The 14,674-nt window shown below is 42.9% G+C and overlaps 1 protein-coding gene across 3 annotated transcripts in view; it reads right to left on the bottom strand.

The window, feature by feature from the left end:
- The window catches only part of SPPL3 (signal peptide peptidase like 3), a 55,714-nt gene extending 42,002 nt beyond the window's left edge, over positions 1-13,712 (bottom strand). The window contains exon 1 of one of the 3 annotated variants that reach the window (XM_041488842.1): positions 13,450-13,712. In XM_041488842.1, the coding sequence (XP_041344776.1) occupies positions 13,450-13,472 (23 nt within the window). In that variant the 5' untranslated portion in view covers positions 13,473-13,712. The other 2 variants (XM_041488839.1, XM_041488841.1) reach the window with 2 other exon arrangements.
- Positions 13,713-14,674: the final 962 nt, after the last annotated feature.

Below are 14,674 nucleotides of genomic sequence, written 5' to 3'. Positions count from 1 at the left end.
CAGCAAGGAGGGTCTGTCACTGATCTCAACCAGAGCAACAGTTCAAGAGGAACTCAGAACCACACCACAACCACACAGCAACCAAAACACATCACCTTCCTTCAGCCTTATCCAGCACACCTTCACATTCATGGGAACTTTCCTCTTCGAAAGAATGGAACCCAATTCAGTTTGGTCAATTCCCTAATTGCAAAATCAAAAGCAACTTCTGATACATTTATATCTTACAAAGCAACTTGAAAGAAGGTTACTTTTGTGAAGAAAATTTTAACTAGTATTAGAGTTGTGCGGGATTTTTATCATCATTTGGTCTTAGCCCACTTGCCTTGCATCAGAAATGGGTGGGTGGCATATCCTTAAGTTTAGTAAGATTTCTTTAAAAAGAAAAAAAAAAAAAAAAAAAGGCCTAGTTACAACACACTAAAAATTCCCCATCATCAAGAAAACATCCACTCAGCATTGATTACTAAAAATATCTCAACATATATACCCAAGACACTTTTAGTTACAAAACATCTACTACTCAAAGCAACTTTTGTTTCCAAAACAAGAGCACTATGAATTTCTATTAGTTGGGCATTTTGCAGAGTTACTGTCCCCAGGTGTCTACAACTACAAGAAAATCTAAATACTTGCTTCATTTTTACAGTGATTGCACAGAAAAAATAAAGGACATCACTCCCCTGATAAGGTGCCGCACTAGCTAAGATCCATGAATTCACATCATTCCTACAACTATTTTTAAATTATTTCCTTTGTTTCTCTCTCTTTACAAACTGTCAGCAAAAGAATTAATAGCCACTGAAATGAAGGAAAAGTTGGATCTCTTTGGAGTATTTGGGGCATTATTCAGTATCCAAAGGGGTCAGGAGATTCTGTGATCTCACTTCAACAAATTTGGAAAGACAATAGCACTGCAGCCTTTCCAAATTAGTCCTATAGACACTATAAATAGATTGTCATGGAGTTCTAGAATCCTGCTCCTCCAGAGCTATGCATTTCCTATGCACTACCAAGATACAGGACATTCAGCAGCCAGTTGCCTAACAGCACTGAAAAATTCCATTACAAAAAACTTCCAATAGCTGAACTATGATCAGCAAAATAAGGGCTTCTATTAGTAACAGGGGATAACAAATTTTCCTTAATGATAACACTTTACCTTAATGAAAGGAAACAGTATTAGTGTCTTTCAGAACTGGAACAGTAAGTTATTTGAACCAGGTTCCAGACAATTGAGCCTTTAACATAAGAAAACACAGCCTATCTTCTATTAATGCAATTCAGCCTCATCCCAGACACTGTTAGCCATCCACGTCCAGAAGTGCCATTTTTCTGAATAAGGTTGTTCAGCCTAAAAACTCTACACAATTAATTGCCCAGCTCCACCCTTCTCTTGGTCCTCTAACAGCCATATTACCCAAGAGTCAGAAGGTGCTGCAGATCCAGGGCTAAGTTCATCTAAAGTGCAGCTGAGGCAGGCACATCATCCCTGCATATTTATTGACAATGTTCCATCATACACAGAATATTATGGTTGTCATGGTGCCAGCAAGCAGTCAAAAAAGGACAAAAGAAAACAGATTATTATGTGGCACAAAGGGAGGACTCTCAGGATATACAGGGTAATTCTTGCTGGCCTGCACTGCTCTGCCAAGAGCCCCAGTGCAATGCTGTGCTCAGACTGTCCCTCAGCCCAGCCAGACCAGCACAGACTTTGCACGCTCAGCCCATCTGACACCTGCCAAGGTGTGAGCTGAGCTCACTGCTCCATCACTGCACCGAGAGCTGCCACTGCCCCGGCTGAGCAGCACAAATAACCCAGCAGCACAGACAGGACAGGCTGTGTTGCCTCTGAGGACCTCAGGAACGACTTCACCTTGAAAATCTTTTTGTAATCCTCTGTAAGACAAATGTGTAATAGTTTTGGCAGCTTTGCTTGGACAGGGAACAACACACTGTGCAAAAGGACTACTTCAATATTTATGACAAAAATCTTACTAAATCTATAATCTGACTTCTTATGGGATGCAGAGAGGTGGGTAACAGACTAAACCAAAAAAGTTCAGACCAAAGGATGTATCTCCATCTGAAGCAACACAGAGAAGAACACACACAAAAAGTACAGCAGGTTTCCTAACCAGCACACAGAGGAATACCCCACCTGACGCCATAATTGATCACTTGTGCTTATCCAGAAGCCAAAACCAGAAGATGAAGTTGATCCTCTCTGATGTGTACAGTTTTACTCAAGCCACATAGATGATACTTGAGTGCCCTAACTTGCTCCCAAAGTATTACCTAAAGACAGTCTGTGCAAATTCCTCCTTAACTTCTTTACCTTTACCACCTCCATCCTTTATCCGCAGGCTCTTACTCTAGCCCTGCTCCTCATCTTGCACAGGCATCCCAGGGCTCTAATCAAAGCTGCACTCCAGGAGACCGACCTGTCCCAGACCACTACAAAGCCTGTGCCCAGTTCTGGACTTGGTCACTCTCAACACCCCAGCAGCAGAGAAATTCTTCCATCTAACTTTGTTCTATCTGGAGTATAATACTCACTGCAGTGAAGGACTAATAGAAGAAGGGTTTATTCACATTCATAACATTTCTTTTGTAAGTGACAGAGTTGGTCATGCAGAGCAGAACTCTGACAGCAGAATGTGCTGCAAATCCCATCTCCTTGCTAAGTCACTGCCTCCTCATAAAGCAAATGTAAGAACTGAAGAAAACAGTGGTTCAGAGCAAGAAAGAGCAGAAATACTTGTACTAGAACCACACAGCTGGTTTATCTGTGACATACAAGTGGTTTTGGCAATGAATGTGACAAAAAGTTAACATGCAGGCACCACTGGGTTAACCTAGAACAGAAGATACCATAGCAAAGACTCCAGGGTTTCTACCTTTTCCCTAAATTAGGGATCATCACTTTGTAGATTACACAGGTTAAAAAAAGCAGCTGGCCTAACTGATGGAAGAACATTCACCCAAGACTTAGTGCACAAAGACATTACAGAGTCCCCTCACGTATGGAGGATATTGATCTGAACACCACATTGCTTCCTAGACAAAACACATCCTTCCATCCCAATATATATACATAAAAGTCTTATTTGGAGGTTTCATTTCCACAGCAATTCTTGTACTTGAATTACAAACGTGCAGAATACCGTGATGCTAATAATTTTTTTTTAAGTTATCAAGATATAGTGGGCTCTCTAATATGAAAAAGGTTGGTTGTTTTTATCACAGAAATCAGAAAACAGGATGTTTTCTCATGTATACTGACTCTACTGTTGACTTAAAAAGCCAATCCAAAACCACACCTCACACCTCTGACACTGAGACTGGTATATACTGATTACGTGCTTAGAAATCCAAACTCTTTTTAGCAATGTACTCAGAAGTCAGATAAAAAAAAAAACTAACAATTAATAGTTTAATCAAAGCATTTAACAGTCATGCCTTACAACCAACAAGTCAGATCCAAAGTCAAACTGACCAATATGACCTTGTCAGAAAGTGCAGCTCTGAATGCTACTGATAGTTGCTTTACTCACACAGTACAGGATTACATACTTTATCACTGCCTGGGTAGAATGAAACACGATTTTATCAAAATTCCATAAAAGAATGAGTTCACAGCATCAGCACCCAACTATGACTCTTCAGTGACAGTGGTAAAAGTACACTCCTGTGTCAGTCAAAGCTAGAGTAACCAGTCTGTCTAGCCAGACTTAAGCAGCTTTAATCATGCTGGCCCTGTATTAAGATAAATTCATATTGTCAGATGATGGCTGGTGAGATTCTGAAATGAACGTGACTATTCACAACTGCACCAAGTCACAAGGCGATTCAGCTGGCATGAAAATACAAAATACTGACCATCAAAACAGGCACCCTGCTTTTGCCACCTCCTACTGAGAAGCAGACTAAAAAAAAAAAAGTATTGAGTTGTTCAGAGCTCGACTGGCCAGGGCCTGATCGCTGCCTCACAAACTGTGTGCAGAAGCACAGAACATTCACACACTCAAGTGCCAGGGTTATGGCAGCTGAGTCAGTTCCAGGTGCAAAAAACAGGTAGAGAACACACAGAGACTGTTTTCAACAAACTCTTGCCCAAATAGCTAAGAAGCTTTTCTTGTGACAACAAAAAGTAGGAACATTCTTTAAAGAGGGTGTTTTGGAAATCTTATGAAACTTTTTCCAGGAAAGCCCCCTGCAGAGAAGTATTTTTGGTTTATGGCAGACTCTTTTCATCTTTTGATTCAGCTTTAAGGTAGTGCATTTTATCTGCAAAAATATAAAAAATAAAGAGAAAGATAACTAGCTGGAATACTAACATTGGGGTTCTTCTAAGGCACTTAAGTATGATAAAGAGGTTCTTTCTGTTCTGTACCATCCGTAACTGCTTACAGCTGCATCTGCTTTAGAAGTAGTCAACTTAGCAGAAAATTAAAGAAAAAAAAGTTCAGCTCTTCACTATTTAGCTTTAAAGTTTCCTTTTTCTTGAGGAAAAAAAAGCACTCTTTAAACTATTTTCACCATAAAGCTTAATTAGATTCTACTCTTCATCTTCAAAACCCTGCAGAGATCATAATGTTCCCCATGAGAGCTTTTAGCCCTTTGTGGTATCTTTTCCAAGCAGCTATTCAAGTGAAGGTATAGGATCAGCCACCTCAAGGAGAGTTCAGGGAGCAGATAATCTCTCCTCCAGCACACAGCCATCAATCCAAACTTCTGAAAAGGACCAGAATGACCTTGCGCCATCAAACCTAGAAAGCAAGACAGACACACCTCACCTCACCAGTCTGCAACACAGGCTGCAGAAATCCATATAAGCCAGCTCTGTTTGCTCCTCTGCCTCCTGCTACTTCACCTACCTCACCTTTAGCTAACAGTGACCTAGAGAAGGGACTTCCCATTGACTAAATAAGTCTAAGTCACACTACACCTATTTTATCTTGCCAAATGGGTCTTACAGAGATGACGGTGAGATAAATCACAACTGTAACCTGAAAGTGGCACTAGTAAAACCACTTTGTGTAACAACTCACCACTGAGCTTTGGTCTTATACATCCAATACTGATATTAACTACAATAATTACTCAGAATTCACTGTGGAATTTCTACCCACTACTGAAGTTTCCAGATAAATGTAAATCAAGTTTTAAGCCTGGGCTATCTATCTGACCAGAGATGTCAGATGGCCAGGAGCCACAGAAACCAGAACTGAGTAGAGCCATAATTCAGCTGCTGTGTTCACCTCTGTCCTGCTAAATGCACTACTGCAGAGCTGAAACATTTTGTAATGCTGGTTCTTGTCCAAGCTGTGCTATCTCAGCTGGAGTCAGCTGGGCTTATTATTCCAGTAATGACTGAAATTAAAATAAATCCTGAGGATATACACTTGCTACTAGCTTAACCCATGTAGAGAACCCCTCTGCAAAACTGTCTGTGCTGTAGAGAAACATCACTGCTGTAGAGAAACGTGCACCAAATTTACATGCTGAGATCACTTGACTTTTTGTACCACCTGGAACCACACTGCACCATGAATCCACATTACAAGTTTTTGCTATTCTAACACGAAGCTGCTATTTGCAGTACTGTCATGAGAAAATGGTGTAAGCAGAGCTCCCAGACTTCTGTGATTCAGTCAAACACTACCAATTCTTAACATTTCTGTTGATCTCTAAACTTCTGAAATAGTTTGAAATATACTTAAAATTATGTATCATTGCAAATTTAATGAAGTCACCTGCTGGCTAGTTATCAAGAGAACTTTTTAAATATACTTCTGTCCAAAAAACAGCAGAGTACATAGGACTGAAAAAGGAAATTTGGACTTCCAAATTGAGCGAGCAGAGAGGCACTAAATGAGTACAACTAAGAGGACTGCACGATGCTTACCTTTAACAGTCAGTAGTTAACGCTGCACAGAACTATTTTTTCCTTTTAGATGAACTGAAATCAAGCCCATTTCTTGAATAAGTAAGGTAAGCTTGCCAACTCCTGGCTAAAGTTAAAGACTGTGTATGAACAGAGGGTGGAACCCCCTGGGTCTGCTCCTGCTACCCCCACACAACCTGTGCTGTGGAAGCACCTGCAGGAACAAGGTTTTGGCATAAAAATGGAAGAGAATCCTTTCCCAGTCTTTGGCTACATACCCGCCTGCATGGGAAAATAACTTTTTGAGTCAAAAGTCTATGAACTAGCTACAGGAAGTAAAGGAAGAACATCCAAACCTGGAGTCACAGTAGGAAAAAAATGAGAGACAGTGTAATTTTCCTTTCAGATTCCTCTGGTCAGGGAAAACGCTACCATATAGAAACTCTGAGATATGATTTTATCCCTCCAACTTCTACATTATCATCTTCAGAAATGGAATCTTAAAGATAACACTGTAGAGTAGAGAACCATTTTCTTAGTGCATTCTCCCCTACTTTATGACACTGGCTGTGATGGTTTTAAAGTACCTCCTTTCTGACATCCTGAAAAAAAAAGTCACTTCAGCCTTATTTCATACATTTATTATTTGGAATCTTTGTTGTTGTAGGATATTAACCACGTTTACTTGATTAGTTACCAGTTATAAAGTATCCCTCCAAAGAGCCAGCAGAACATTCAGACTTTCTGACAGCCCTGTCTATACCATACCACTTAATGTGACACACAGATATGGAGGCTATCCAAGGGAATCTGAGACCTGAGGCATGGGTCTGGCCCTAAAAAGAAATACTCAACAGAATCTAATAATGAAGATGACAGCAACACAGCTACACAATTAATGAGCTCTGGGATAATGTCATCATGGTGGTTCTAGCGGACAGAGACACCTAATGTATCGTGAGAGCTGAGCTGCTCTCGGGAGGCACACGAGGGGAGGGAGAACCTGGTCTGGCAGATCAGAGTATTTCAGGCACAGACACCAAAAGATTTAGAAGAAGAGATCATCAACACAAGCACCCTTGGAAGAATTAAAGAGAAAGGGGATCAGCAAGTGTTGCAACGACACATATGCTCCATTAATCTTATTAAATCATCACCCTTCAGAGTCAGTCTGACTGCCTGGATCCCGGCCAGCCGTGCAGCAGCTTGTGCTTCACTCCACGCAACGCCCATCACTGCCTGACTCGCTGCAAATTTTAATCCTAATCACTGACACTACAGCAATGTAGCAGCAGGAAGAAAATGTGCACAACTCACTTCTACAAATTTCACCCTTGGTTCTTCATGGAAAGTTTCCTCATATGCCACCAGGATCGAATTATACTGTTTTGACTAAACAATTTGTGCCAATTATTTGCTTTTAGCATATATTACAATGCTTAGAGTCATGATGAAATGTCAAAGGACAATAAAGACAATGGCACCTACGCCACAGATATTGTCACATAACATTATCAAAATAATTACATAAAATAGCTGAGATATTGAAAAAGACCAGAGTCTGCTCTGCTCTTCTTCCAAATTTCAGGAAAAAAAATCACTGCATTTTTAAAAGCATGACACATTTTTCAAAGTACTTTTTGTAGGAAGTTTTCCTAAATATCCATTTTTTGGCATTGTGTTTCAGTGACAAATGACTGAGTTTTCAGCAACTGAATCTAGTATTAAAAATGGTGGTATCCACCAAATACAACTTATCTCAACTCAATTAATTTGTCTGGTGGTCAAAATTCCTCAAATTCCAACAGCATCAGGCTGCTTAACTTATACCAAAATCTCCAAGTGCACAAAATAAGCAATTTATTGGATCCTACACTTCAGCAGAAGAAAGAGACATTCTCAGGTCCATCAAACTTCACACAAACCACAAGAGCAAGTATTGATATTGTTGGATACACACACCTAAGCACTCATTTACCTGTGACACAAGAAATCACATTCAGGTCATCTTCTGTTCATGTTCTGTTCATCTTCTTACCTTAGAAAAGCAGCCTGAAGTAACCCCACAAACTACAGACCCTTCAGTCTTCCAAACCAGGTTTTTATCCAGGCGGGATATCCAGGTCTATGCCAATCCCAGACAGAAAGGCATTCCTACCTCTTGGCCCAGCAAATATTTACAGTATTTTACAAGAAGTGAAAGAGATTTAAGTGGACACAAAAAGCTCAACCTCTGAATAACACATAGTTTGGTGATGAGAACACTCCCCAAGAAGGTGAGAGATGCAAGGCCAGAAACCCTGGGGGATGGAACTGATCTCCTGCATCCTAGCCAAGATCTCCAGTCACTGGGTAAAACTAAAGGAACCATTAACTTTTATTACCACAGTATCCTGAAAAGGTTAAATGCAGAACTGACAGAAATCTTAATTAAAATAGGTGACAGAAATCAAAATTAAAACAGGTACTGCACACCAGCACCGAGAGAATATTGATTCCTGTTCTTCACTTGAATTTTTTTCTTAAAGAGTTATCAATATATCAGTAAATACAGCCTTACAATTAGCAAACTGACAGGAGGATTTTTTTTCCTTGTGCTAATCAGTCACTACACACATGTACATTCAAGTTACTGTAAACTTCTACTTATCCCATGCTCTTTGCTTTATTTGTCTTTCAGCCCAGTGCTGTAGACAGTGCCCCATCTACATGATACACAGCCTGAGATAGCAAAAGCTCCAGGGAGGGTAACAAACAAGTGAAGTGAGACTAGTCCTGAAAGACAAACATATGAACTCTAAACCTGATATTCTCAAATTTACTGAGGTTTAAGTCACTTTTCTCATGCTATATACTCACGCACATTCATACAATGACATCCTTGTTCTCAGGAGGCTCCTAACAATCCTTAAAATGGAATGTGGCTGGTAATTTCAGTTCCTGAAAAATGCAAGATTAAGAGCCAAACTCCACATTTCATGACAGATTTTTGACAGCAGCACAACAGAATTTAATCTATGTGCTTTGCAATCTGTTGCCTATCAAGTGCAGTATTTTAAAAATTCAGGTGAATTGTTTTCTGTTGTAACCTGCCTCCAATACCCAAAACACCTTAATTAGTCAGTTAAGGTCTCCCAACCTAAACTGAGCAAACAAGTAAAAAAATCTTGAATGCAAAAAATTATTTTACTAGTACTTGACAAGTTCTGTCAATAAGCTGCAACTCCTCTTACTCTCTGCCCTCCCACATACACATCTAATCCAGCCAACTAAGACTTGAAAGCACCACCTGAGTCTTCTGGAAGAAACTGCATTTTAATTCATGGCAGCAGCATGTTAAATGCTTAATTGCAATCAAAGCAAATTCTCAGGCCTCTGAATCTAGAAAGACTTCTAACACCAACCAATTTGAATTTCCCAGGAGCAAAGACAGCACTGTACATTTACACTTATTCCAAAACCCAGTAGTTTTATTGATTACTCTGACACATCATTAGATTTAATTTCCACACCCTTTGCATTATGAAGGGAAGCTTCTAAATATATCACCATTTCACTCATGAAACATTTGATGGCTAATACAAGAATCATCCCACTGATTATAACATTTAAGAGGGAGTTCAGTTGTTTTTAAGATTAGTGACTCAATACAGCGCCTTCTTTTTTTGTTCTTAGCTTGCCCTCCCAGTCTGTCTCCTAAGCACCACCCTGAGAGGGCACGCACGCATGGCAATCCTTATTACCCTTATACAACACTCCTGAAAGGAAATATTAAAAATACATTTGATTTTGGTGTAGAAATCCCCTTCTTTGCTCTTCACCAATGAAGGAAGCTGTGAAAATCTTTTGTGCATTCAAAGGGCGAAAAAAGAACAAAGCAATCTCTATTGCCAGACTGGGCAGCAGTAAAAAGGGAGGGGGTGTTACATCAGGCCTTGAAAAACACTAAACACCTACTAACTGAAGATAAACAAGATAGGAATGGTGCTGTGCCTTCTCAATAGGCTCCAGCACAAAAAAAAATCACCACAAAATGCTAGAAATTAAGGACAAACCAAGTATTTCAGAAAGCAATGATCTAGGTCCTGCTGCTTCCATACTCATCTGCTGTCATACTTGCAACAGTTTGGTGCCTGAAGATACATTTCTTGGTATTTACTAATCTCTTACACACACACACATATATATATATATATATATATATGTATATATATATATACTGCTGTGCCCATGCTTATTCCCTCCTCTGCTGTAGCAGAAACTTTTGTCACGACCCTGTTCCATTTCCTCGCTGGAGCACAGACAGGAAGCAAGGGGAAAATGGGTATTCAACAACCTCTTTCCTCTCCCATTCTATTCCACTTGCAGCAAACTAATTTTAGCTCTTATTTAATCTATAAAATCATGAGCAACCTTGCCATGCAGCAGTATTGTACACAGCTCTCCTTTCCTTCTATCATTACAGGAACTTGACAAAAGAAAGTTTCTCTACTCACTGCTGACAAGCATTTGATTCAAACACCTTTTCTTTTGAAAAAGTCCATATTCTTTGAAAGAGTATTTCCATCTGGGACTTATCCCACATTTCAGATTAAAATTAGTTTTTCCAGGATGACAGTATTCTTTTTCACCAGCAAAATTCTCAGCAGAGCCTCCTTTTCTCAATAGGCTCCAGCACAAAAAAAAAAATCACCACAAAATGCTAGAAATTAAGGACAAACCAAGTATTTCAGAAAGCAATGATCTAGGTCCTGCTGCTTCCATACTCATCTGCTGTCATACTTGCAACAGCTTGGTGCCTGAAGATACATTTATTGGTAAGAGCCTCCTTTCAGGATAAGACACCTCTATCTGAAATACTGGCTCAGCAAGATGACTTAAGACACTAAAAAAGAGTTAAATACAAGTATATATGGTTATAGGTGTGGGCACTACTGAAAAAAAACGAAGCTGTCAGAAGAAATACCTTACAGGAACAGTGTCAAAAGATAACTCACGTATTTAAAACTATGAAAGAGATGGGGAAAAAGCCAAGTCTCTCCTTCTTATAGTATCTTAATAAAAGAAAGTAATTGCATTCAGTTCACTTGGAATTTAAAATAAATACATAAACCTACCTTAAAATCTCAGATTTATATTTACAAACCAATAAATAAAGCAGTATGAGAATTAGTTCTCATCTCTTGAAAACGACATCATTAACAAGACTGTCACTCACTGAAACAAGCCCTATTTTTCATGTTTGCCAATGTCCACTAATCACAGCTGGCAAGTACCTTCTTTCAAAGTATTTTTAACACAACTGAGACTTTTTTTCTCAAAAAAGCAAACCCACAATAAGCTTTTATCATACCTTATGAAGCTACAGTGGTTCAACAACACATGCAGACAGGGACAAAAAGATGGAACCAAGCCTTTTGCACCTGGACAAAAGGGAAGCGCTACTGCACTGGGAACCAATTTACATCCATGCAGAGACAGGGGTGTGAAAGGGTTTTTCCTAATGCCAGATTATGCATTTTCAGATGTGAAATAAGGTATGTGTACAGCAGCTGGACACTGCACCACACAACACACCTGTTCTTGGAAAGCTGCCTTTGCAACACAGAGAAAGGCCCAGGTCTGGCAAATGGACAGGATGGGATCAGCCAGCTTCCAAACAGAGCTCCTGCACCAGCTCCTGGGCACAGCTCTGCTGCACATGAGCACCAGCCTCCCCAGGTGACAAAATGCATTCTTCTAAAAGTGCTAAAGCACTGGCCAATTCTGAGCTGCATCACCACAACTGTAAGTAAACCAGGGCAAGACTGTTGTTAGAAGTGTAAGTAATGAAATACCCACAGAGAAGAGAGCATGACTGAAAATGGATTTTTGCTCTGTCCACTGCTCCCATAGCTCCCAGGCAAGGCTGAGTACAGGTAAAAATGCAAAGTGACAGAAACCTCAGGTCCATGAGGACACCACAGAGAATACAGACCTAAAATTATAGGGTTTTAAGACACATCATGCCCTCATTCTGCTACAACCTCAGAACTGTAAGAAAGAACTTCCATTCTTCAGATCCACCTAGCACAGTGAACACCTTAAATCACAATTTCATTCCCCTAAAATATGCAAGCTACAAAAAAGCAAATCCTTCCCTCAGCCTGTTAAAAATCCTCCCTTTAGACTATTACTATGGCAAAAACACTCATTCAAAAAAGCAAATGAGTTAAGATTAAAATAATGTAAAACTGACATTTTGTTTAATGTACTTTACAGAAAGCTGACAAATCCAAGAGTTTATGAATTTATCAATTCATTCTGCAATTAAAACACACTAAGATACATTTAACTGAACTACATTAAACTGCCTAAATCTGTACCAATATTCATTTACTGTGTCAATATGTAAATGACCTTTTAAGTCAAAAGAGTTGTCTTTTCACTGCTATTTTAAAGCAGACCAGACCACTGCCTGAACTGAGCTTGTGAAACAAAATAAGAATATCTGAAAAGCAGAAGACCAATACAAATGTTGGTTCTTGTCAGAGAAGAGACAGGAGAGGGAAGAAGGGGCTGCCAAAGTCTCAACATGTGGCAGAACAGAAATCCCCACTGGGTTCCAAGTTTTGAAAAGTAATGGGACCATTCAGAACAGGGATATTTGTTTCATGTTCAAGCCCTTCTTCACATTCAGCACACACCAAGGTCAAAATCTGAGATTTAACTCATTTTTTAATAAGGGACTTATTTCAAAACAAGTTACTTTTTTCAAGAAATCTAAGAAACTACTCTGGATGACATCACTGGATTTAAAATGCAGTGAGAATATCACAATAAACTGCTGCAGTGGTCAGGTCAATAGAGATGATGTGCAGGTAAATTATTTGAGGTATTTTGGCTGTGATCCACAACAGAACAAAACCCCCAAATTTATAGGAAGAAACTGCACCTCGTCTCTTTTATCCACTGCCAGCTAGGCCCGAGACAGTGTCAGGACACAGAAAAAAATGCCCTCTCATTTGCTATACTTCATGTCTTTCCACAGGAACTGGTCTCTTCCTCGTTGTCCTATTTCCTGTACACAGACCAAGCCTATTGTCGCTAGGTGAAAACACACACACATGCCACCGACTTACCAGCCTGCGCTGGCATAAATCTCCCTTTAGGCAGAGGTGACCTGCAGCCTCACAGCCGTGAACGAGCTCCTGTCCCTCTCCAGGCCCCGCGGATCGCAGCGCCGGCCGTGCAGAGATCAGCCCCCACGGAGCCCTCCGGGACAGGGGTGACAGCCACGCCAGTGCTGCCGGCGATCCCCTCCCGCTGCCCGGCTGCCGCCGGGGGGATCCGCACAGCCCGGCCGCCCCGTCCCTCCTCCTTTCCCCCTAATCCCTCCTCCTCAGCCGCGCCGAACCCTCAGCCCGCAGCCCCTCCACCAGCGTGCTCCTCCGTGCCCCGGCCCCCGCCGCAGCCCCCACCGCCGGTCCCCCCCCGCCCGGGACACCGTCCCCGCGTAGGGCCGTGCTCGGCCCGGCCGGGTCGGACCCCCCCGCGGCCTCGGCCCCGCGGCTCACCAGGAGTAGGTCTGCTCCGCCATGGCTGCGGCTGGGCGGCCGGCGCTGGGCTCTGCGGGGCGGCCGGGCCCGGGCTCCTCCTCCGCCTCCTCCTCCGCCTCCTGCTCGCAGGCTCCGGGGCTCAGTGGCGGCCCCGCTGCGGCTCCCGGCCCAACATGGCGGCGGCTGTGAGGAGGGAGGGGAGCCGAGGGGGGGTCCCCGCGCGGGCGGGAAGGGCGATGGTGGCGGCGGGGCGGGCGGAGGCTCAGCAGCCGCGACGCGAGCCGCGCCGAGGGGCGGAGGCCGAGCGGCGCGCGGGGTCACGTGCCCACAACACCTTCACGTGCCGCCGCCGCCGGCCGCGCGCAGGCGCTGTGGGGCGCGGGGAGGCGGCGGGCGGTGCTGGTTGTCGGGCCCGGCCGCGCTGCAGCCTCGCCGCTCGGGGGCCTGGACGGAGCTCTTTCCTCCGGCACGAAAGCAGCGCCAGCTGCGGGTGCATTTTGGGGCTGGGGGCTTCCGGCGAACCGCGGCTCCCGAGGTGAATCCCGAGCCGGCGATTCCTTTCCCGCAGCTCCCCCGGGCCTGCAGGGTGCCGGGGCACGGCGAGCGCGGCTGGCGGAGAGGGGCCCCGGGGCGCTCGGGGGCTGCTCCCGCTGCCCGCAGGAGCCCCGGCCTGCCCAGGAGCTCGCTGTGGCGCGGGGACCCTCTGGGCGCGGGCCGGGCGGTAAAGGCGCCGTTCAGGTAAAATAATTCCTGAGTGCGGTGTTAGTTCGTCAGATGCACAGGTGTTTATAGAGATTGCTCTGTTCTTGAATCTTTGAAACCAAGTAACGTCAATAGGATCAAATGCTCCAAATGTTTGGGGGTTTTTTAGGGAAGGAAAATAACATTCCAGACACTTTGACCAAATAAAAATCATGCGCTTCATTTTATCAGCAGCCTGCTATTAAACCTGCGCGAGTCTCAGGCAGAGAAACCACTGCGTTGATATTGGTGTGCTTTCTGCCAAGCCCTCAGCCCTTCGTTGTGTTTCTGCCAAATGCAGAACCAGTGCTTTTTGCTCGCCTTGCTCACGTGAGTAATCCTTACCTCCTGGGAGTTCACTTGCAGCAATTTAGTGCAAGTGGGGCTTTGCAGAGCTTGGATCAATTGTTCCAGGCCGGCTGTGCATTCCCGCTCATTGTCCCTTGCAGTGTGGGAGGGAGAACAGCCAGTTTGAATGTACAGCTAGAGGTGACGTAACTGC

Source organism: Pyrgilauda ruficollis, unplaced genomic scaffold (genome assembly GCF_017590135.1).
Source record: "Pyrgilauda ruficollis isolate IOZ18807 unplaced genomic scaffold, ASM1759013v1 scaffold9, whole genome shotgun sequence".
Taxonomy (NCBI): domain Eukaryota; kingdom Metazoa; phylum Chordata; class Aves; order Passeriformes; family Passeridae; genus Pyrgilauda; species Pyrgilauda ruficollis.
Note: the sequence above shows the minus strand (reverse complement) of the source record. Positions and strands in the feature narration are given on the sequence as shown.